Source organism: Coturnix japonica, chromosome Z (genome assembly GCF_054131305.1).
Source record: "Coturnix japonica strain WE chromosome Z, WE-NBRP24, whole genome shotgun sequence".
Classification (NCBI taxonomy): Eukaryota; Metazoa; Chordata; class Aves; order Galliformes; family Phasianidae; genus Coturnix; species Coturnix japonica.
Window position 1 is genome coordinate 38,612,129 of NC_140702.1, and position 24,156 is coordinate 38,636,284.

General features: G+C 38.0%; 1 protein-coding gene across 11 annotated transcripts in view; it reads left to right on the forward strand.

The window, feature by feature from the left end:
* Nucleotides 1-23,016, forward strand: part of PRUNE2 (prune homolog 2 with BCH domain) — a 136,503-nt gene extending 113,487 nt beyond the window's left edge. For 3 of the 11 annotated variants that reach the window (XR_014939765.1, XR_014939762.1, XM_015849165.2), the window contains 4 exons: nucleotides 3,043-3,174; nucleotides 3,326-3,412; nucleotides 5,741-5,839; nucleotides 11,752-23,016. Coding sequence is in view for 6 of the 11 variants with exons in the window: in XM_015849165.2 (XP_015704651.2) it covers nucleotides 3,043-3,174; nucleotides 3,326-3,412; nucleotides 5,741-5,839; nucleotides 11,752-11,773 (340 nt within the window). In the remaining 5 variants the exon portion in view is untranslated. Of the gene's footprint in view, nucleotides 1-3,042; nucleotides 3,175-3,325; nucleotides 3,413-5,740; nucleotides 5,840-7,161; nucleotides 7,452-7,670; nucleotides 7,707-8,213; nucleotides 8,253-9,683; nucleotides 9,732-11,751 lie in introns of those variants that run through there. The other 8 variants (XM_085529927.1, XM_015849160.2, XM_015849161.2 and 5 more) reach the window with 5 other exon arrangements.
* The last annotated feature ends 1,140 nt before the right edge of the window (nucleotides 23,017-24,156 follow it).

Sequence of the window (24,156 nt, forward strand, 5' to 3'; positions counted from 1 at the left end):
ATCATCTACAGTAACTGTTTTACACAGAGCTCATTGATTTAGAGGAGAAAAGTGACTGCAGTGGTTGTAGTTTGATAACTAGAGCGCAAAGCTGACAGTAATTGTAGCTGACATTAAACTGTTGCACTCTGATGTCACCCCGGACTGTTGTTTGTAGGTAGAGTTAGTGGTAAATGGAATTTGTCACAGGAGATGATGCCAGATCATTTGAGGATATTTACAAAGTCCATTCTACATCTCAGACTTTTTCTAGGATAGTAGTTTAACAAAGAGTTCACAGAATCACAGAATCGTAGGGGTTGGAAGGGACCTCCAGGGATCATTGAGTCCAACCCCCCTGCCAAAGCAGGTTCCCTACACCAGGTCGCACAGGTAGGCAGGTGGGTCTTGAATATCTCCAGAGAAGGGGACTCCGCAGCCCCCCTGGGCAGCCTGTTCCAGTGCTCTGTCACCCTCACTGTAAAGAAGTTCTTGTGCACATTCATGTGGAACTTCCTATGCTCCAGTTTCTGGCTGTTTCCCCTTGTCCTGTCTCCACATGCTGCTGAATAGGCTTCAGCTAACTTGAATAGGCTTCAGCTAACTTCAGCTAACTTTAAAGCTTAGAGATTTTTTATTTGCTTTCACAGAGTCAGAACAGGAAAACAAAAAGTCAAATCATCCTTTTTTTTCTTTTTTCCTCTATGTTGGCCTGTTAATTGCATTGACATAAGAGGGGTGCTAAACAGTCTACAACATATCCAATAAGTTGGATATGTTACAACTTATTGTTGTACAGTTGTAAACATATTTGTTACAACAGTAACCAGTATGTTTAAATATCTGGTAACTTTTCACTGTTATGTCATTGGGGTATCTAGATATACAGGCAAATTATTGAATTTCTTCTCTTTTTTATTTATTATTATTTTTTTTATTTTTTTTTCCCTGTATGTGTAGCACAATTCTGATGGATGATTCTGCAACTGCAGTGCATAAGCCAGCTCTCATTTGTGATTAATAGCTTTCCTCAATTGTTTATGGTTTTACGACTACTTTCCAGTTTGTATTACCTTCACACTTTTGGTTACCGTTCTCTTATATATTACCTTAACTAACCCTTTCAAGTTGTCTTCAAAGAGTAGAGTTTGTGCCAAATTCTGAACTTTGAGATAGAATCTTCTCTTTTGAAGCTGACTGATACATTCTATATATTAAATTTTGTAACAGAATCACAACTTGTAAAACTATGCTTTGAAAGTCAACATCAACAATTTTGTTTTCAGACAGAGTGAATTGTTTTAGTCTGTGAGGAAAATTCTGCTCATTTATTCAAACAGTGAAGAAATTACCAGTATATAATAATATATAATTATATATTATAATGCTGATAAGTTACTAATTAAGCCAGGTTTCCAAGAGACCACGGCATGCCTAAAACAGCAACAGGTCTATCTCAACCCACAATGAAAATGAGCTGTTGAGAGAAAGTACTTGAGATAAGTGAGATCTAACTAAAAAGTCACAAGAGCATCCTTTTTGTTGCAGTATTTCTCCTTATTCCTAATGATAAATATTCATTATTGTAAGCTATTTTTCATAGTATTCACAATTTCCTTGCACCAGAGTAAATAGGGGCATAAATGTTTGTCAGACTCTCTCTTTTACTATAACTAGAAGGGTGGTAGTGTTTTTCCAAAGTACTTTCTTTACTCAGTAAACTTTTCTGCATGTTTCATTCTCTAGATTTGCTTAAAGCACCAGATGTTGCCCCTAATGGGAAGGGCTGATTTTATAACCTGTCAAGAAGTCAGTAGATTCATTTAAATTTAGGGTTTTTTTTTGTGAGTGTGTGGTGCTTTGGGCAGTAGAGAGCTGTGCTGCGCAGTGAATTTAGGTGTAACCCTGCACATGCTGGACTAGCTGCATGTTGCAGCTTGCTGGTAGGACTCATTTTTCTCTGCATCAGCTACAGCCCAATTGGAGAAATCCCACTCTTTCATGTTTCATTGTAAGGGGGCAGAAGCAGAGAGTACACTAATGGAAGGTATGAAAGAACAGTGAAAAGCATTTAGTGAGAAGTAATCTAGATGGGTTTATCAAAAACATGGAACTATTCAGTCAGTTGCTGCCTATTTCCTGTCCATTTAATATATTATCTCTCTGGTGAGAACCAGATTTTCCATTCTTGTTTTGAAGAATCTGAATTGTAAGGAGTTAAAGGGTCAGATTAGATCATGAGTCATGCACATACACCTGTTAAAAGGATATTGTGGTCAGCGATAGAGCTGCCTCTTACAGTGAGAACTCTCAGGCATTCTGTTTTCTAAGGTGTGTCTCAGTAATTTTTCACTGTAGTTTTTACACAAACATACCATGAGACTGGAGGGCAGAGGGTTCAGTCTGAACACTCCTGTGATGAGGAACTCACAAATGAGGCAGGCAGTTCTGAAACGGATCAGAATCCTTGCATGTGAACAAGAATTCAATGCCACATTTTCATATGACTTGATAGTCTGCTCTTCTAGGGTGTTGTATCTGGTCCTGAGAGTAATGGTCAGTCTAAATACTCATTGCAGACCTGATAAATTTGGTATTTTGAGTGCTTTGCTCACAAAATGAAGTAAGAGTTTGAACTGTTCTGTCCTGTCCAAAGACATAGTCAAGTTCTATTATCTGTGAGAATCAGAAGGCTTGTATCTGGCAGTCTTATCCCAGCCCTTTTAATTTTGCATTGAACAAGTGTAGTGATTAATAATGAAGGGACATTTCTCAACAGTTAATTGTATAATGGCCTGAAATTTCACTCAGTCCATCCATGCTCTCCCTCACAAAATCTCTTAATTTTAACATGTCTTTAAAAAAAATAAAAAGAAGAAAAATTCTACTCATAGAGGTAGCATTGTGACCAGTTATAAATTTCTGCTTTTGATTTAAAAAAAATAGAACACTGTCTTGTCATAAATTACTTGGTTTGCCTTAATGTATTCCTAGTAGACAGTTAACTTTTTACTGTATTTAAATAGATAAATATGGGCTCACTTACCTTCTGTCCTTTAATAGGTATGTAATCAGTACCTTAGAGCTGATGGTAGCTGAAGACTACATGATTGTATACTTGAATGGAGCTACACCAAGAAGGAGGATGCCTGGGCTGGGTTGGATGAAAAAGTGTTACCAGATGATTGATCGTCGGTGAGTAGTATTATCCTTTCTGATCCACAGTCATTATTTTAAGCACTGTTCATTTCTGTTGTTTCTTTATATGGTAGTGTTCATTGTATATGATTTTCATGACTGGTTATCTTTAATTTAACCTCTTAAATAAATGCTTTTTTTTCCTTAGTTTAAGGAAGAATTTGAAATCATTCATAATTGTCCATCCCTCATGGTTTATCAGGACAATTCTGGCTGTGACACGACCTTTTATAAGGTATGTAGTGCACTCTACTTATTTGTTATGTCCCAGGAAGACAGAATACAGGAAGAATACTGAAGCAACCTAAATCATCCAAAATGGTTGTTGATTTCTCACTGATACAGTTCAGTTGAAGATGACTTCCCTAAAAAGAGTGGAGAAAACATTGATTTATATGACTATTCTGCTGTTCAACTATAAATGTATATGGAATTAGGAATTAAATTTGTTTTTGTTTTTTTTTCTGATACCGTCTATCTAAGGAAAGGTTCTGTGGACCCTTTTCACTTTGTTCTGGGTTTAAAAAAAAAAAATAGTTGATGCTCATTCAAGAGGACTGCCCTGAGCTGTTTGAGAAAGTAGGTGACTTGATTGCAGAAATAGTTCTCTACCACCCAAAACAGTGCTTTGATTAGTAAGAATGAAAAGAATTGTTAGACACTGAAGACCTTAAAAATGGGCAAGTGTGTGTCTGGAACCTGGAGATCAGGTTTGCATGTGGTCAGACATGGGAAAGCATTGCTCCATGCAAAAGAACAGGCATCTTGTCTACAGAAGCCACACAGAGAGTAAAGTATGTCATAACAAACTTGCCCTGAAGTGCAGAAGTGAATGCTGAAAATGTTTGTCCTGTCGGGGTGCTATTTCCTGACAGAGTAATTCTGAAATGATGGAGGAAATTACTACTCCCATTGCTGCCTAAGTGTGATAGATTGAGTGTCATAACAGAGCTTCTTCCTTCAGATGTGATAATCTTAGTAGAAAGCAACAACTGAAAATACTGGTGTGCCGTGGAAACAGTATTTGGAATTATCAGCAGTAATAATTGTGGATTCTCTAAGTGAAGTACAATGGGAACTAAAAAAAAATATGGGAAAGACATATCATGTGTATGACTTTGTAGAATCACAAAATGGTTGAGGTTGGAAGGATCTGTAGATCTCATCTAGTCCAACTGATCTTATTCAAGTAGGGCAACCCAGAGTAGGTTGTCCAGGCCCATGTCCAGGAAACTTTTGAAGATTTCTGAGAAGAGAAACTCCAGAACAGCTGGGCAGCCTGTGTCAGCACTCCATCACTCACTTACTAAAAAAGCTTCCCAATTTTTAGATGAAACCTCTTGTGTTCCAGTTTGTGCCTGTTGCCTCATGTCCTGTCTCTGGATATCACTGAAAAGAGCATGTGTGTATATATACACATGGTGTCATGTTGATGACATCTCCCTCTGAGCCTACACTTCTTCATACTGAACGTTCTCAGCTCATTCCATCTCTTCTGACTTCATCATCTTGGTTGCCCTCTTTGGGACACTTTCCAGCATGCCAGTGTCTCTCTTGTAATGGGCAGCCACGAACTGGACTCAACACGCCAAGTGTGGCAATACCAACACTGAGAAGAGACGAAGGATCACCTCTTTATCTCCTAGTGATACTTCACATAATGAAGCCAAGAATACCATTAGCCTTCTTAGCAGGAAGGACACATTGCTGGCTCATTTTCAGCTTGTTGTCCACACTCGTTAACTTACTTAGAAGATGAGTTGAAGACAGGAGAAAGATAAAGCCCTTTAGTGGACAGAGGAGCACTGTGAGGAAGTTGAGTAAAAAAAACTCTGAGAGGCATAAAAAGAGACAACCAATTCAGTAAAAAGTAATGTAAGGAGAAATAAACTTGATTCTATTGAAAGCTGATGGATATAGCTCAGTTTTCTAGCCTAGAGCAGTTCACTGAACTACTGGCGCTTGCTGTGAGAATTTCACTGTGAGAAGTGAATTGGTCCCAAGGCAAGGAGAAAATGTCCCAAGACAATGAGATAGCTAAAGCACATAATTTTGATTCCAAATTCCCTTCCAAATCTGATCTGTACTCATCTAAACAACTATGGTCATTCAGTTGCATTGTGTTTGAGAATCATAGTTGAATATAAATGTTTCTTTGTCATGAATGCTTGATGTTAATTCATTATGATAATTTTAAGTGAATTCTCTCCATATGTTTTATATTAATTTATGCTTTAGGGAATTTGATTCTCTTTAGAATTTTTATATATTTCCTTGAAACTGTAGAACTAATTGCATTGCTTAGTATGGAGGCTTTACAGTTTATGATGCTGTCTTTAATACTGTCATTCAGCCTGGCCAAAGGACAGTAAAATGTTTAGTCTTGATTTCAGCCTCACTAGAACTAAGTTATGCTCATGGCCAAACTCTGTAACTGAAATGTGAATAACAAAATGATTAGTTATTTAACACATTAAGCAAATGCCTTCTGTCCCTCTCTCTTTAAATTATTGTAGAAAATATTACGAAGAAAGCCAGTTAACACATGTTGTTTCTGTCTCAGCTCTAAGTTCAGCAGTAAGATACAGTATGTCAACACATTGGCAGAACTTCGTGAGATGATTCCAATGGAATATGTGCACATTCCAGATAGTATTGTCAAGTAAGTGATGTACATACAATGTGTATTTGGTCTAATGGTAATAATTTTACAAACTAGCAACAGTGTTTCAATGTCTGTAAGAAGAATAGAAAACTTCTACTCTATGCTATTACGGATGTTTATATGTTGTTCCACAAAAACTCCACCGTTAGACTCCAAAGCTGGAAAACAGTGTGTTTCTGAAACGCAAAGCACAACAAGTTTGTAATCCTAGAGGAATCAAACCTTACAGGAAGAATATTTTCTATTGGACCAAATGATACAGTTTATAAAATGAAGACAACCTGTCTATCTAGGTCCTTTCATCATCACACCTGTGCTTGTATAATCTGATTTGGAACAGGCTGTTCAGTCACTAATTGTAACCTGGAAAGAAAATAGGAAAGTTTAATCCTGCCCAGAAAGAAAATAGATAGGTTTGACCCTACCACAGATTATGCTATGTTTTTGGGGCTTTTTAGTGGAACTTTCAGCACAATTAAGTATAAGTATTAAGTTTTACTAACGCAAAGCTTTGAACTTTGAAATTATAATTCAAAGGTAGTCTGTCTAAGAGAAAGTCACTAAAGAGCCATAGATTCACAATTCCTTTTATTGTTAATTTGTCATAGTTTAACTCATAACCACTGAAATCCAGTGCCTTAGTTTTTACTTCTCATCTTTAAGGTTCTTCTAATTGCAGGTATTTCTAGAGGAGGAATACATATTAAAATTACAAGAAGAATTTGATTTTGGTTGCTCACATGAACTGGCTTATTTTTTTCACATACAAAAATATGTGAAATGGTGTACCAAGGCTGGTATTGGAATCTATTACGGCCTTCATGTGGGTCACTGTTACTAAGATACACTGCTAGGGAATGTAATCTCTTTCTTCACTTAATCAAGTATACATTCTGTATTATAAACTATTTTGATGAGAAAATAAATGTGATTATGTTTTCCTTACAGTTTATCAGTATAAAGAACTCTTGCTTTGGAACTTTCATAGATCTTTACAGCCCATGCAGGAATTTTTGCACATGCCTGAGATTGGTGAAAGCAGCCTAATTTCCTTCATCCAGCTGGTGGTTGCACTGATTCTTCTGGTGTTGTCCCAGGGAGCAAGTTGGGAGCTCAGTTCTGCACAATACGTGTAATAATAGTAAATTACAATGATGAAATTAGGAATCAGGGGGACTTGCACTCAAAGTGATTTTGTTTTGTGTCTGAGTTAGAAGTGGAGTAATTACAATGAAAGTACGGCATAAAGGTCATCTGTCACCTGGTAAGAGACGAGCAGCAAAGACATCTGTGTTATGCACATCTTTTCTTCCCTGTAGGCTGAAAAGTCCATTAATCTCTGAAACTAAAGGTGGAGCGATCACAGCACCAGGACTAAGGAAGATTCAGGTTTTAGAGCTTAAGAAGTTTTATAGAACTGCCTGTATTTTATTATCAGCAGTCAGATGTGAGGTCAAGAATTTGCTGAACAAAAAAGTCAAAAGATGACAAGTGTGCCCATTGGAGGCAAGTATTTTTAAGATGCCACAGTATGAACTGGGTGTGTACTCAAGTCAGTGGAAGAAGAGCAGAGTTCAGCTTCATGTTGAGAAAGATTTTTGTAGCAAAAGAATACCAAACACAGCTTTCTGCAGTCTAATTGCTCTACTAGCAAGAACAGAAATACCACTATGATTATGAGAATTCTCACCTGTAGCAAGCGTATAGGTTTGTGCCAGGATTTGTATAATGAGATTGTTTAGTAGTTTTTACTGAAGTGAGATACAGCGTGCCAGGTGTATCATGTGAACTTGTATGTCTTTTCTCTTCCTTCACCCACTCTTGTAAGGTATGATGAAGAGAAGTGTATTAAGAGAAGAATGAGGTAAAATTTGCTTTCTAGCCCACGCTACTACGCATAGCAGAGTGAACCTGTGTGACAGCCTGTCACCAACAGGTGACCTCAACAGCAGAATGAGAGAGGCCTTGCAATGGTTTGGTATCCTGCTTTCCCCTTCAAGCTGTTGAGATCAGCCTTCCTTGCCAACAAAACTTACTTAACTATAAATGTCCTTGATTTGGCCCAAGCTGCAGCTAGTTTTAATTCTTATAGAGCAGTTGTGTGCTTTCAGCTCGATCTACTGGGCATGCCTTAAATCCCTGCTGCTTTTATGTTTCTGCCTCCATATAATATAAAAAATGAGTTAGATATTAAAGGTGAGTCGAGAACAGGGATAAGTATTACTGTAATGATCTGGGTCAGTGCACAGTACTGTGTGCCTATTTTAGAAGCATGTATTATATTTGTTCTTTCCTCTGCTATTGCTCTGCTTCTCTCTTATGCTCTGCTTGCTTCTTTGTTTCTTTATATCAATAACTTTTACTCATGCAGACTGGATGAAGAGCTGAGGGAAGCTTCAGAAACAGCTAAGTAAGATAGCTTTCTGCTGGTTGCTGGCATTGTGTTTATTTGGTTCACAGAGATGGATTGAATGCAGTAGTATGTTACATGTCTGGTACAGCAGTCTGTTCATAACTTCAAGTACTGTGGAAGTTGCCACATTTGTGAATTGACTTCCCCTCTCACTATAGGCAACCTGCTGTATCTTACAGTCTAAGGAGTAGTCATACTCTTAGGCTATAAAAAACCACACATTTTTTGCATTTTTAGTGATTGTTTCTACAGTCATGGGGAAGACTGAAGTTACTGTTTTACTCTGTCAAAGATTTTTGTTACATATATTCTCTCCTTCATATGTTGGATGACTAATATAAATGTGGGGAGATAAATCTTTAAAACTTGTTTGTCAGTTTATGTAGGTAATAATAGCTATTGTACCTAACTCTCAGCTTTTTCTGTAGCTTTTCTTGTCTTTCTGCTGATGTTTGGAAGGGCTGGTATCCATACTTGACAATGTTATGTCACCTGTGGTACCTTAGCAAGCCAGTGTCAGATGATGATCAGCTACTTTAAACAAGGAACTTTCAGTTTAAGATGCTAAGGTGATGCCTTGCAAAATATCTTAGAAGTCTTGTAGCTGGAAAGATGTAATCTTTGATTCACTGGGCTGAACTTACAAACAATTTATGGATTGTACTTTTTCCATGTGTGCTTTGTACACAAGATACCAGAGAAGGGAGCACTGCCAGCCAGTTCAAGTACGACATTTCCCCTACAGTTTTGTAACAGTTTTTGGGAGGTTAATTTTCAACCTCCTCCCCTTAAATTCTTGAGAATTCTCTCCTTTTGTGTGGTTCACATTTTCCTCAACTTCTCCTCAACAATTTCCTCAACTTAGCTTTTAAAATGACCATCGAGAAGTGCTCCAAACACTTATAAATACTTTCGGATTCTAGCAATTAAACTGCTTCAGAAGCAGTACATTTATGTAGATAGTTATCTGATATTTGATATCACCTGGATATTTTATTAAACAAAAAAGCATGCAACTTTTTTCTCTTCAAACATTTTCAAATACATTGGACTATGATAACTGTAGCAAAAAGCTTTTTTCTCGTTAAGCTTCTGATTTAAAACAGTGCTGGCTGCAGCATATCAAGTGAAAGGGGAACTGAATACTCACATGAGGCAACACTGACTATTGTTACTGTTGGATGTACGAGGTAACTGTAGTGCTTTTCCTTTCCTCAGCTTAAATAGCTTAAAAATTTATTACACAAACTGATTGGTGTTACTAAGCTCCCTAAATTCCTATCAGTAATGTTTTTGTGTTTGTGCAGTCAAAGTTACTTGCTAAGGTTAAGTCATTACATCCTCTAAATTTGTTTTTGTACTTAAAAAGAGAAAGAAAGAAATAAACAGAAGAAATGTTTACTGCTTTCTCTTTTTCCTTGTGCCCAGAACTAGCTGCCTCTCAAATGATCCAGAAATGACTTCAGTGGAGCAGGAGTAAGAATTTATGTCTAATACAATCATTTCATTACAGCATTATTTCTCAGCCATGCTTCTAGGGATAGAGGCTGGGTAGACTCCATAAAGTTTTCTGGAGAGATAAATCATTTTACGTTTGTTTTCAGGAAATTGTTTCAATATATGCAAGTAAAAAGAGCACCACAATTGAGATTTTTTTTTTGTTTGCATTACAGATGTCTTTGAAGTGTTCTTGGACATTTTCAAACAGAGATAAATGTAGTCCTTATCCTGAGGATACTGAGATTGTGTGAAAGACTGAAATAAGAAGTGCAGTATGTTCAGAGTGAAGTTGATCACATGCATTCTTCTCAGTTAAAGGGTGATAAAATTGCCTTTCTTGCTGAGAAGTTTGAAAAGTCTTATTCTTCACTTTAATTTCTGGATTCTACTCTTGATACCTTTCTTGTTTTTATATGCTTTAAAGCTTTTTTTTCTTTCCCCTCCTCCCACTCCCCTCATAGTTACTTCCCTAGTGAAGTCTCCTGTATCTTAATTTTGTTCGCTTTCAAAGCCAAACTGGTCCCTTGGAAATAGGAACGTGTCTGTCCTCTTGCAAACTTCTTATGTCTGATGTCATAACAAAGCACACAAGTGGAAAGCCCTGAACTGTTTTCATGTGCATCAGTGGGACCATTTTAGCCATAGCTTGTCACAAGGCACAGTTTGTCTGAACAGCAGGAGGACTCATCATTACAGTAGTCTGTAAACTGGTGATGAGTGTCTCCACAAGAGGAGTGACTTGACTTTGCTGTCCCTACCCCCATGTCCTGAATTGAAATACTGTTCAGAAAATAGCAGGCACGTAGCTCTTCAGTAAAAGATCCCATCAGAAATTGAATCTGAAGTAAGCAACCAACTAACTAGAAAGCTGACACGTAAATAATATGGAGCTCTTTTTGTCTCTCTCTCTCTTTTTTTTTCTTTAATAAAATTGTATGTCAGTAAACTATCACAGGTTAGAACTATAAATCAAGCTTCTGATTCCTAGAGCGGTTGGCATAAGATCTCTAAACATATTTTTTTTTTCACCTCAGACACATATTAAAGGTTTTATTTATTAATTTAGCCTTTTGATTGAATAAAATTTCCTGAGACTAGAATTTTTATTTAGCTCAAATGAATATAGTTGAGACTGAATTAATGCTAGTTGTTTTCTCTGTGTAAATATATATCCATTTCCAGAAGTGGCAATGATTTCTTCTGTGTTTGTTATCATTCATTTGCAAAGTAGTTTCAGTGGGAAATGGGATTTCCTGCTATCGTACCTCCACAATGATCATGGCAGTCTGACACAGCATTTTTCTGTATGCTTTCTGCTGAAACCTCTCTGGAGTCTGCCCAGACATTAGTTTTCTTCTGCTGCCTCTTCTGTGTTTCTTGTTGTCCTGTGTGCTATTTTGTTTTAACATCTTGCACTGCCTCATGACATTTGAAAAAAGGTTTGTTATGAAATATTCCACAGTAAAGAATTAGATGCACTCTATAATTGTTAGGGACCTTCCTGGGTAATGAATATTCAGAATGTTTTTTTTTAAATAGTTAACTATTTTAAGAGGCAAATGGTGTTTTGATGTAGCATTAGTGATGACAACTTCTTATTGCAAAGCATACTTCAAAGGAATTTGATGGGGCGTTTCTTTTACTACGTGGCAAAAACATAGTTCTAGAGATGTGTTTACAGGCACCCACTTCTTACCATACAGTACTGTCATTCCATCAGTGTTTATTTCCACGTCATAGGTCCAGCACTACTCAGATTGAAATTGCTGGGAATGTAGTTACTGATTGCAAGCCAGCAGTAGCACTTCCTGATGTATTTTCTACCTAAGATAGATAGGATCTGTGTACATTATTTCACACTGATGCATTTAATGTAAATGAGAGATGAGGATGTTCAACACTTTATGGGAGCTCACAGTTGTGGAAATGACTAACCATGTGTGCTATCCTACTGATTTATTTCCTTTTGTATCTCTTGTTGTTTTTTAATGTATAGGCTTGACATGACCCTTAAATAAAAAGCATCACTGCCAGATGTTTGAAGAAGAGGACTTCCATCACTCAGACACCTGTGATCGTGGTGTAGAATAGGAAATTTGATTCATTTCGTTTGTGGTATAATTTTTGGTGCCATTTAGCAATCCAAGAAGACAAAACAGGCCTATCTTGTTGCCACGGAAACAAGACAAATTTGGACCTGGCTATTCTTTTATTTTCAGAACTAGAGTTTTTGTTAGAAAAGCTATAACACCTAGCATTGGTTTCTGTAAGTGTATGCAAATTCTGTTTAAGGTTATGCAATTTTGCCAACAGTATGCCTCATGAATGAGTCAATGAGGATGTAGATTTTTATTTAATTTGTGTCTTCTGCATAATACTGACTCTGCATAACAGAACAAAATTATTAATATTACAATAAGTATTAGTGTAGTTGTTTCACACAGCAGCAGCAACCTTATTCAAAAATAATTATAGAAATGAAGCAGGATTTCAGTAAGTGTGTTTTTTTTCTTGCTGTATGAGAAGTTCTTTTAAACCAAATGACTCTTTACTTGGCCACACGAAAGCCTGATGCACTAAAATGTCCTAAGTGATTAAAGATATTTCTCACATCAAAACTTACTAACAAAAAATACTTTCATTTTAATAATTTTGTTCATTGTCTTTACTTTAAGGATAGGTTTCACAGAAGCAGTTTATCAAAACATCTTTGAAATCTTATTTTATTGTTGTTGTTTTTTAAAGCCTGTTTTTCCAGAACATTTTTAAGTAATGAGTCTCCAAATGGCATCTTAACTGAAATCACAAAGGCTGTTAATGCTATGAATACAGAACAATTACTTAGTAGTCTCACAATCATTTGCTAAGAAGAGGTGTCAAAATGTTATTTGAAGTCTGTCTAATGTCAAAAATACATATTGCAATGCCATTTGACGTCTGTAGCACCAATATAAACATGAAAAGGAAAAAGGCCCAAGCATTTCATCTTTTGCTGCTGTCCTGCAATATGTGATATGAAATACACTGTGTTAAGTTCTGACGTTTAAATGGAAAGCAACTGCAGCGTCTCAGACTATTCTCCTCTAGAAGAGTACAAATCAATACTTAAGCAACTGCTTGTCTGCTTTTAAAAGTCATGAGTTAAGAATATCACTGATGCTTTCTTGTTCCCAAATGGACATATGCATGCACTTTCCAAACCTCCTGACTCAGTTTCCTTTTGAGTTTAAAAGTAGATTATAATAAGAATTTTATATGGGCAGACAGTGATAGGATATAGGGGAATAGTTCTAAACTAAAAGAGTGGAGATAGATATATGCTAAGATGTTAGGAGGAAATTTTTCACTCAAGTAGTGGTGAAGCCCTGGCACAGGCTTGCCAGAGAAGCTCCCTGGAGCTGCTCAAGGGCAGGTTGGCTGGGGCCTGGGCTGCCTGAGCTGGTGGAGGGCAGCCCTGCCTACGGCAGGAGGTTTGGGCTGAGTGGTCTTAGAGATCCCTGCTACTGTGTGATTCTGTATTCTAATGGAAATAGCAGAATTATGTATTCCCAAGATATTGTTCTCATCTTCAAGAGATGTTCATGTGCCCGAGAATTGTATCTTGTATTTGCAAAAGGCCCGCAGGCAAAGGAGCAGGTATCTGTCACGGTGTGCAGAGTAGTTCAGCTTTTGTAACAGAGAGCAACGAAATTGTCAGAAAGGCAGCAAGTTGCCAGATGCTTACTTATCTGCCAGCAACTAAACTGAAGTATCTGTACATCTGCAGTCCTTCTCTGTACTGACAGGCTGTGCATCATGTCTGTCATTCTGGGTAGCTTGTTTTATCACATTTTCTGTCAGTTCCCTCTTAACTTTCACATTTAAGGAAGGGACAGATCCTGCTAACTGTTGTTGCTGCTCTTTATCCTGATCATTAGGATCTGATAGGTTTCACAGTTTCTCAGATATTTGAATCTTGGCTTGTGTTTGCCTTATAAGTGCTGTCACTTAGAATATTGGGGATAATGCTTTATGTACAAATTAATATTTGTATTACTTTCCAGATGCTAAATAAGCTTGATCTAGATCTGAAAAGCATTTTATAGCATGAAGCCACATCTTTTGTAAACTTGTTCTTCAAGCACTTGACGTGTGTAAGGCTGTAGATGAGAGAAGTGCTTCTCTTTGCCAGAGGAGAAGTTCACCACAAAGCAGAGGTTCATCAGAAATATCCATGTCTTCAACACACAGAACACATGAAAGAGGTTATGCCCCATTTTATGGTAGGTGTCAACTTGGAGGTGAATTTCAATCTAAAGGCTCTGTGTAAAATCAGTAAACAGCAAAGTTACATGTGAATTAATTTGATTGATGGTGGTAGACTAATAATGACAGCCTGAGATGGTACAAGTTTGTTTAAGCCAAATGTCAAATTATCAATGTGATGTTGCATAAATGATTGAAAGAATGAGATGTGGTTTTCTCTGCTTATTAATATATTTTAAAAAGTTTTTTTAATGTTATGATATGGCAATTATATATTATATTAACAATAATAAACCAATATTAATAAATAAGTAGTTTGTTGAAAAAAGAAGTATAGTACATGTAATTGCACAAATATAATCTTTTATATGCAGATCTTTTCTACTGTGTATGAGAGTGCTCACGTCAAATATAAATAATAGTTGCAACTTCCTTCTTTTTTTGTTAAAAGACTTATACTGTCTTCAGTTATAGAATAAGCAATACAAGGATATCTGATATCATTGTATGCATATATTTATGTGAATCAAAAATAAAGAACTGCAGTTTACCACTGAAAGTACGTATTTTCAGCTTGATTTTTTTTTTTCTTTTTCTTTATTCCCTGGGCACACAGAAACACTTTCAGTTCACAGTTTTTTGCGTAGTTATAACTATAACTATATATATATATATATATATGCATATATATATATACTGCTCTTTACTTGTTCTTTCAAAGTTTAAATTAAGGCAGTCCTATCTCTCCAGACTTTGTTCTCCATCTTCATGCATAATGTCTTTGCTTTGCTGATAATAGTAACACTGTTCTTGAAAGCATATATGAAGACCTCCTCAAGCTGCTGTCTAATTTGTCTGTGCTATTATCTAAAAATAAAATGCATGGATAGTTTCATTCCATCCTATATGATAGGCAGAAACCAAAAGTTATATCAGAAATGTGCAAACTTTGAAACCATGAGTACTTCAACAAGCTTTTTGACTTCACAGTGAAGAGAGCAAGTCAGATAGAGCTGATGGCTGTTTAGTCCTTTTACCTAGCTGACCTCATACAACCATTTATCTCCCAGTCAATCTAAATCTCAAACTGGTCAGTTTACACTGTCAGTACTTTGAAGCCTGGTGACTTTTTCTGCAATTGGCTCAGCGCACTGACCAGTAAGATACACCATGTAGGAGCTAAAAGTTGATGATAACTTGTGGCTTCTTAATTGTCACCCACCTGCAAACAACTCTATAAATGCTCTTAGTCTGTTTCATTGTGAAGTCTTTGATAAGTTTGAAGAATTATTAAACCTGAGGATTGATAATTAAGGGCTTAAATTGGACCTCAGAAGCAAACTTAATTACTGCCGTGTCATATACAAGAAGTGCTAGATTTCGGGAATCTTAGCTTGTGTTTTGATCTTTCTGCAGGTTCTTCCAGTTTAATTGAAATGCAATTTAAATGTTTTGTTCTGGTTATCCCCTGTTAGTGTGGAATCTATTTATACCCTAAACTGTGCAGATTTAAATGGTTACTCTTAATCCTGCTGTAGCACTGTAGCTGGGAGAGCTGTGGGTCATCCTAATACCATCAGTCATAGTTGTCAGAGCTCAAATATTTTTTCTTCTTCATCTACTGTGTTCCTCACCACCTGACAATTTATGTCTTCCAGTAATTACGCTAATGTTTTCAGAGTGGTGATTAATGGCTTTCAGATCTGGGAGCGCTACAGCAATAGGCACACCTATTTACGTATTCAAGGAGAAGCTGAAAGTCTTCATAAGCAGGAGCACGGAAGTCATATTCTCAGAAAAAATATCCTGGTAATTAACTGTCAACATCTTCCTGTTCGCTAGTAGTCACTAAGCATTCTCTAAACAGTCTGCATTGGGAACACTTGGGGCACCTTAGCATTTTTGTCATGAAGACAGTATAGAAAGGTGTAGAAGAGCTATGTTTTGCTTATTTGCTGCCTTTTCAGAGTCGATAAAAATGGCAATTTACTTTTTATTTTTTATTTTTATGGAGTTTTCTCATGAAATATATATATATATTTGCACGATTCCAATGTGTAAAATAAAGTCTATCAGTTGAAAGGAAAATATATTGCTGCATGGTAAATTAATGTCGCTGTTTTCCTGAATTTTTCACTTTCCGCCTCCCCGCCTCTTTAAGATTTATGTTCCTGTTAGCTGAAGCCATCAGAGCTAAACCAGAAAGTGATGTCGTGGATTGTTTTCTGTATTAGAGAACTAGTTTAATAAGTTAGTGAAACTGTGTGTAGGAAAGAGCAGTAGCTATTGTCTGCTTGGAGTTAAGGAGGAGTGATGATTAGGGAGCATCTAAAAGAAGGCTGTGAAGATGGTGAAGGGTCTGTAGGGCCAGGTGTGTGAGGATCAGCTGAGGTCCCTGGGTGTGCTCAGCCCATAGCGGGGCAGGCTGAGGGGAGGCCTCACGGCGCCTGTGCTCCACACAGGGAGCAGACAGGCAGCACTGAGACTGCTCTGTGTGGCAGCAACAGGGCCCGAGGGAACGGCATGAAGCTGTCAGGGGAGGGGCAGCTGGGGATCTACAGTACGAGACATGAATATACTGCATAGAATCCAGTCACAAGAAGGTTTAAGGGACTGTAGCATTTCTCCTGTGAGGTGTGGTTGAGAAAGCTGAACTATTCAGCCTGTAGGAGCCTAGAGGAACATTATCAGTGCTTAATACAAGAAGGGAGGGTGTGAAAAGGTTGGAGCCAGACTCCTTTCTGTGGTTCCCAAAGGAACAGAGTCAGTGGGCACGATGTGAAACACAGCAGGCTCTGTCTCAGCGTTAGAAAACAGTTAGTGTGCAGGTGACAGACTGCCCAGAGAGATTGTGAGATTGTGACCAGACCTGCTCACAATCCTTTTCTCTAAGCTTTCATTCACTCAAACTATCATACCCATATGCACAAAAGTACCAGGATATATGTAATGAGGTGTTCTAATCGCAAACAGTTGGATCAGGACAAGTCATTAAGGCTACCAACTGACTCCTCATTATGCTCCATTTTTATCGTTATTTCCTTTCTATTATTACTTTATTTTATTTTACATTAACTTGGGAGGGCAAACTAATTTCTGGATGTAGTGATTTTGACTGCTTTGTATAATTTTGGAGTCAATAGCTATTAGTGGGTGGTTGGTCTGCCCTGTGAAGAATTTGGGGCATTAAAACTGCAGCCTTTGAGGCTTAAATATGTCATTGCTGAAGGCTTGTGGCAGTGGCAGCTGCCTATTCTGTGAGAAATAAAAAGTCTACAATTGTGGATTGACAGGTTTGTAGTTTTTGACTGTTAGAAGTACCCCTGAATTTCCCAATAGTACCCCTAGTAAGAATACAAGACATCCCTGGTGCCATTGGCTGTATCATAATATGTAGTTATTTCTAAAAAAAAAACAAACAACCTGTGCTGCCACTGCTGAAACCAACAAAGTGAGAGTCGGAAAATTTGCGGTTGTAGTCCTTGTTCATACAACCCTTTGGGGACAGTGTTTGCATTGCAGAATTAATCTACCCTGCAGACAGATGCTGATAATTAGCTAAATGTTTACAAGGCTTTAAAATAGGGCTCTAACTTCATCAGGAAACTCATAAATCCCTCTAAATGTGGGATATGTAACTTACTGAGTACTTCAGACCACTACAATGTTACTGAGAGCATTTAATATTTTCTAATTATTTCTTTGATGCAGACTTGCCCTTTACTGCATCTTCTCACTTGTTGGGCTTGCTTTCTATGAACGAACGCTTTGAACTTAGCAAAGGCAAACATTTATGACTTTGGTGTTCTGTTCAAGCTTGTTTTAATTTCTAAACAACAGCTAGGCACTTCCCATCTAGCTAGTTCATCTTGCTTCTTGTGCTTTTGTTTAGTTGCTTTCTGGGAGTGGAAACAAAAAGAAAGGAAGAAAGAAGAAGAGAGCTAAGAAAAAGATAGCATTTCACTTTCAAGATTTAAAATGAAAATTTTAAATATCATGAAATTGGCCTCAGGAACCATAATAGCATCATTTAATTTCATGTAAAAATTACTTCTTGGTAGAAAGCAATGTCTAGTAAGAACAAGTTACTGTCCGTTTTACTTGCAGGTTCTGTTCTGCATGGGTGGTTGCCTGTGTGCAATGCAGGGCCAGAGAATGGGGCTACACAGATAAAATTTTGGCTGATCCTATTTCTGTTTGTGGTTTACAGTTCTGCAGTCCCTGCCTTGACAAAAGCCCTTCCACTGCAGAATATTACCTCTCAGATTCAATAGCTAGTGACTCAAAATGAGTAAAATCTCCCTAAAAATCCTGTGCTCTGTTCTTACCATTGTTATTTTTTCCTAGAAAGATACCTGAATTTGGGGAAGAATCACTACATGCTTTTTGCAAAGGCTGACCTCTCTGAATGGCACTTTTAGAGGCATCCTGTGTTTCTCAGTTCTGAGGGACCAATGGAGTTTGCTGCACTAAGTTCTGCCAAACTTGAGAGTCCGAAATGAAATGCAGCCTGAGTCTGGTGCTTCTCTTTCCTTGCTCTTTGTTCTTCTTAGCTCATGATAACCTTATTAATGCACCTTTATTCAGAAGCAAGGCAAAACACCACTCAAGGCTTGTAATAGAAATCTAGAACAAGCTGTTTGCTAGTTCTTTGCTGGCTGCTTGTTAGCAATAGCTGCTGCTACAGAAAAATTCATGTGGCTGATTCTACAAGTACACATGCAATTTCTTAATTTTTCTTTGATATGGAAAATCAAATGTCTGACTATTCTAGAAGAAATAACAAAGTATATTATTATTATTATTGTTGTTGTTGTTATTATTATTATTAATAATTCAAAGCTCTAAATCAGATTTCATCTCCCCTTAAATAAAGAGTTCTAATAGTCATACCATAAACACTATGAGAAAAGATAATTTCTTGAGCTAAGATATATGTGTTAGCACTACTATCTCTTAAGTTGGCATCTTGTCTGGATTGTAAGGATGAATGACGTTTGAAATGAATATTTCTGTCATGAGCAGGCAATTCGAATCCAGCATAATGCCTTTTATGAATGTTTTTAATTGCCTGCTGGTCAAATATCTATAGACTTATAACTTTCTTCTGCAATTAGCTAATAACCTATAAGCAGTCTTCAAATAAACGCCCACTCCAGAGAGTGAAGTTTCTTTTGTGTCAGAGGTGACTAACTGCAACTTCTCTGGTGGGTTACTGCAGAAAAAAAAACGTTTCCTTTGTCTGCTCATAGTGCAGATATTCTGTCAGAAAATGCTTTGAACTCTGGAGTTTTCAAGGCTCGCTGTTCAAAGCAGTAAATTCAGATGAAGAAGCTATCTTTCTGATATTATCTGTTTAGTGGAGAAACAACTTACTACCAAGAAAAAAAACAAAACAAAACAAAAACAAAAACAGAGCAGTCAAAAGAAAATTTAAAACAGAAATGTCAGAACCTCATCTCTTTTCTCCTCTAGTATGTACTTCAATAGGCAGCAAGCAAAGCAGCCTCCAGCAAGAACAAGAAAAAAAAATCCACAGAGTATTTCCTACTCTGCTCCCTGAGGCCTGAAATGTATAACAGTCTCCCTCTGTGAGAAAGTGACTCAGAAAACGAAGTGCTGTCGTTGTATGACAGGCCTGTGTTAAGTCATTGTGACTGTAAACCACCTTCTTCATCCCTTTGAAGTGTGGGTAGCGTTGCATTAAATAGTCAACCTAGGAAGCACAGAGAAGATGAATGTGAAATTTGGGCTTTTTAAAAGGAAAAAGGAAAAGGAAGAAGCCAAAATTATCAGAGTCTGGGAAAGGGGAAGGAACAACAGTTCAGATAAATGCCTAGAGGAAGTTAATGTTACAGACATCCTTCTGCTTGGGTTTCCAGCCCCCTTCCATGTGCTATTTCTCCTTAGGGAGAGCTCCTAAAATGCAGCAGTTCCTGTTTGCCTAGGAGTCTTGAGTCAAAAGAAGCGCAAATGTCTGCTGCTCTAAGTGTTTTCTCCTACTCTAAAGAACTGGTCAAATCCGTGGAAGCAAATCCATCTGACCTTCAGCAACTCAGAACTGGGGAATATTGCAGAAATTTCAAAGGAAAAAAGACAAGACACTTCTCTATTTCCCAGTGACTTGCATGGAACAAGCATAAATCAGAGGACAGAGTGTGCCTCCGTGCCGCAAGTGGTAGGAATGCCGCGTTGCAACACTGGAGGCCCGGGTTCGAATCCCCCTGTGGTGCAAGTGGTAGAAGTGCCGCTGTGCTACACAGGAGGCTCGAATCCCGGGGGTTGGACTCGATGATCTCTAAGGTCCCTTCCAACCCGCACGAGACTGTGATACTGTGATACTGTATGATATCATGGGTATTTCTAATTAAGCTAATGAAATATTGAAAGAGCAAGATCTAGTGTGGAGTCAGATGGAAAACACTGTTTCATAGGGGAAAACAGCTTCAGGAAATAAATGACAGGACAGGGGATGAACTATACCAAGGGTGAAAAGAGACAAGAAGTTCAGTGTAAAATGATTAAATGCTGATTTTCATGGAAGGGAATTCCTGTGATATTTAAAGGGTTAACAGCACTGCTCAATGGAGAAGCTGCCATCTCCTGAAGGTGTCTCACTGCTTTATTGTATAAACGTGTACAGCCATAACAGAGCTCAGTTTGTCCATTCATTTCACCCATTTCTGTCTCTGTCACCATGGGAAAAGGAAAGAAAACCAACGTTGGGGAAGCAAGTGGATTTAACACTGTGCAAATCTAGGAGCAAACACCAGAATCAGTAAGACCTCACTCTTCCACTAAAGCTGATCTGCCTGTCCTGACCTAAAACTGTTTGTCTTGATAGTTTGATAGGAATGTGGTGATATTTCCTGAACACTCACCATCCTCAGAACCCAGTGGAGTAACACAATTGAAGAGGTCGTTGTATTCTCAGGCTGAAACAATCATAGGACCGGGACACTGATATTTTCTTTGAAAGCAATTATGTTTCCAGTACTCTTCTTTGTTTTTCAGTTGTGGCTCTGGAATCTCTGTTCTGTCTCTAGCCCTGAAAGGATCTTTGAGAAGATCTTATTATTCACAGCTTCCTACTTTTCTTGCTTATCTCAGAGAAGATCAAATCCAATCAACTTTTAATAAGTATCATTTTCACCTACCATACCATATTTCAGCCATTTTTTCTTGAGATGTTCTGCAATATATGCTGCACATATTTAGACCACATAGACAGTGGTCTAAATACTCTTGGTGTCAGTAGATGTCTCTAGTTTGTGGGGTGATTGTCAGCCAAGTTCATGTTCAAGTTCAAAACATGCTGCTTTCCCACTTGGTGTAATTGCAAAGTGAGTAAAAATGGATGAAAACAGTGACACGAATCTCTTTCTTCAAGCACTGTGGTTGCTAATTCAGCTAACTTAATCACTAGGTCTCTTCTAACAAGAAAGAATAAGGTAATCCACTCTTCTTTTCCAAAGCTAAATAAAACAGGGACTAACCAAGGTAAACTGCCCTCAGAAGCCCCCTTATGAGACTGTCACAAACTTATTTCATCTTCCTCTACGAATTCAGCTGCAGCACTTTGCACAAAACCAGTACTCCACTCCCCTCTGTTTTGAGAGGAAACCAGTGTGAGCAGGAAAGAGAATGAGATGAGATCAGGAGCAGGGCTTTTTTGTCAATGCTGAATGTAATGAGAGAAACTGTTTATCTTCAGTTGCATACTTTAGATTTTTGTCTCAAGTTTCTTTAGCCTGAAAACCTCTTTAAAAAATAAAAATAAATCAAAAAAATCTGGCTATTCAGAGTAATTATTGTCACTTCAGAGTAACCATTCTGCAGCACTTCTTCCCCTGATAAACTGTCTAACATTCATCAGATGAATTACGACTACTGATGAAAGGCTTAGTCTTTTCATGTTTTTAATTCAAACAGTACTGTCGTGAATTGCCTTTTCTTTTAAGTAGGAATGTGGTTCAACTGGAATGTAAGGAGAGCACAAAAAGGTTCTTTGCAGTCTTGAATCTCTGTGGCTAGTTCATTGCAAAACAGGGGTGAGAGGGTGTTGACAGCTCACCTGGGCGGGCAGATGCATGTGTCAGATATAAATATACAGGCAGTCATACGCACATATATGGAGAGATGCCTAAATGTCTAAGAGCAAAGCCAGAACTCAAGAAGATTATATTACATTCAATCTTTTTTTTTTTTTTTTTACTCTGTTGCCTTATGCTGTGCTGGCTGTTAAGTCATCTGTTCCAGGTATATAACAGTTAAAATCGGACAGTCTAAACTGCTTCCCTGTACAGTACATGGATTGTTTTCTGGTGTGATGATACAATCATTGAGTTGAGAGTCTTGTCCTTTGAAATTTCAACATCAAATCTTGTTGTGGGGAGACAAGTGACAGCAAGTGTTTGACATCTTAATATTATTTACACCCCCCTGAGTGTGTTCTAGTATTTAGTTACCTGAAAGAACAAGGAAAAAATAAATCTATGTGTAATACTGAGTCCTACCTAGCTCCTATTTTGAATTCTTGGGACTTGCCTTATTTTCACACTTAGCTACAATGCTAAATGTTTACCTTATTCCAGAGTAAATTTATTCAGATGCATAGCCTTCTGCTTAGCTGCGGTAATACCACTCTTTACAAATGGCACAAGAGTGGGCTGGTTAAACCTCAAGTCAGTACAACAGATCAGGACAGGACAACTGCCATGACGTAGAATCATTGAATCATTAAGGTTGGAAAAGACCTCTAAAATCATTGAGTCCAACTAAACTCTCCAGTGTCTTCCCACAGGTCTTCTCCCTGCAGAGGGCCTGTTGTATTAGGCGTGCACGAACACTCGGGATGTAACGCGATAGGCCCTCCCCTGCTTGGTTATGCATATGTAGAAGGAGTTATGCATATGTAGAAGGAGTTATGCATATGTAGAAGGGGTGTAGACGAAGTAGATAGCGGCTTATTTAAACCGCTAACACACACAATAAAACGCCATTTAGCTATTCACCATATTGGTGTGAACGTGTAGTTAAATGGGCCCCGGCTGGACCAGGTCAGATTCGCAGAGGCTTAGCGCTTGAATCCTGACGTGATTCAAGGAAACGGACCACAGGTAACAAGGGCCTAGGCAAAGGCCCTCACTCAGGGCCAGTTTTACTGTAGCATATGTTTGTTCCTGCACTGGTTTGTTTTCAAAAACCATTTCAGACACAAGTCAGCTTTGCCCTTTTTTTTGCTGTTGTTTTAACTCCTTCCTTTCTGTATTAGCAGGAATAGTTGTCAGTCCTTGTATAGGAGGCCAAAAACATCTGGAGGGGATTGGCACTTCCACACAACCAGATCTGCCCATCAGGTGGCTGTGAGGTGCCCAGCTGTGTGGAACTCATTCTGGTGGGAGGGCAGTATGGAGGAGGAGGCCCAGCTCCTGCAGTTTCTGATAGGCTGTCGCAAGGAATCTGCCTCATATTCTAGCAGCTAGTACAGCCAACTTGACCTTCATACGACTGTGATTTATTAAGCAGATATATGACAAACTCTCAAGGATATTGGTGAGGGGAAAACAGAATATCATCTTCTCAGATTTTCCACATTTCCACATACTCTTGTATCCTATTGAGTGGCCGCTTAATCCAGGCACTTTTTGTGAATTGCTGAGTCTTTTGGGTGCCTAGATATTTTGTCTCAACCAAGAAACGCAAATAAGGAACTAAGCACTAGCAGCTGTGACAACACTGAGAGGATGGAGGTGAGCAAACAAGAGTAACTGATAAAGAAGGAGCAATTTTGAACATGTTCTTACTTGATTAAAAAAAATAAAGAAAAACAGGTTATCCTTCTTGAGGTTATCATCCTTCTTGAATTCTAAATTAAACACGAATGTTTGAATTACCATGAGACTCCACTGGTTCTTTGTTTTACCTTAGTTCCCAATAAGTTCTTCCAAGAAGTCCAGTAGAATCCAACAACATGTTTCTTTGGACATGTTTGAAGTTGGAGGTGCCCCTATTTGGCGTCACTACTTTGTTCTTGGAAAGCAGCTCCTGGTGATGCAGGCTGCAAAGCTGAGATTTTCCTCACAGTGAAATACAAGGATGAAGATCTGATCTTTTCTATCTGCTGGTGGCTTCTTCATTTAGAGAAAGGCCACAG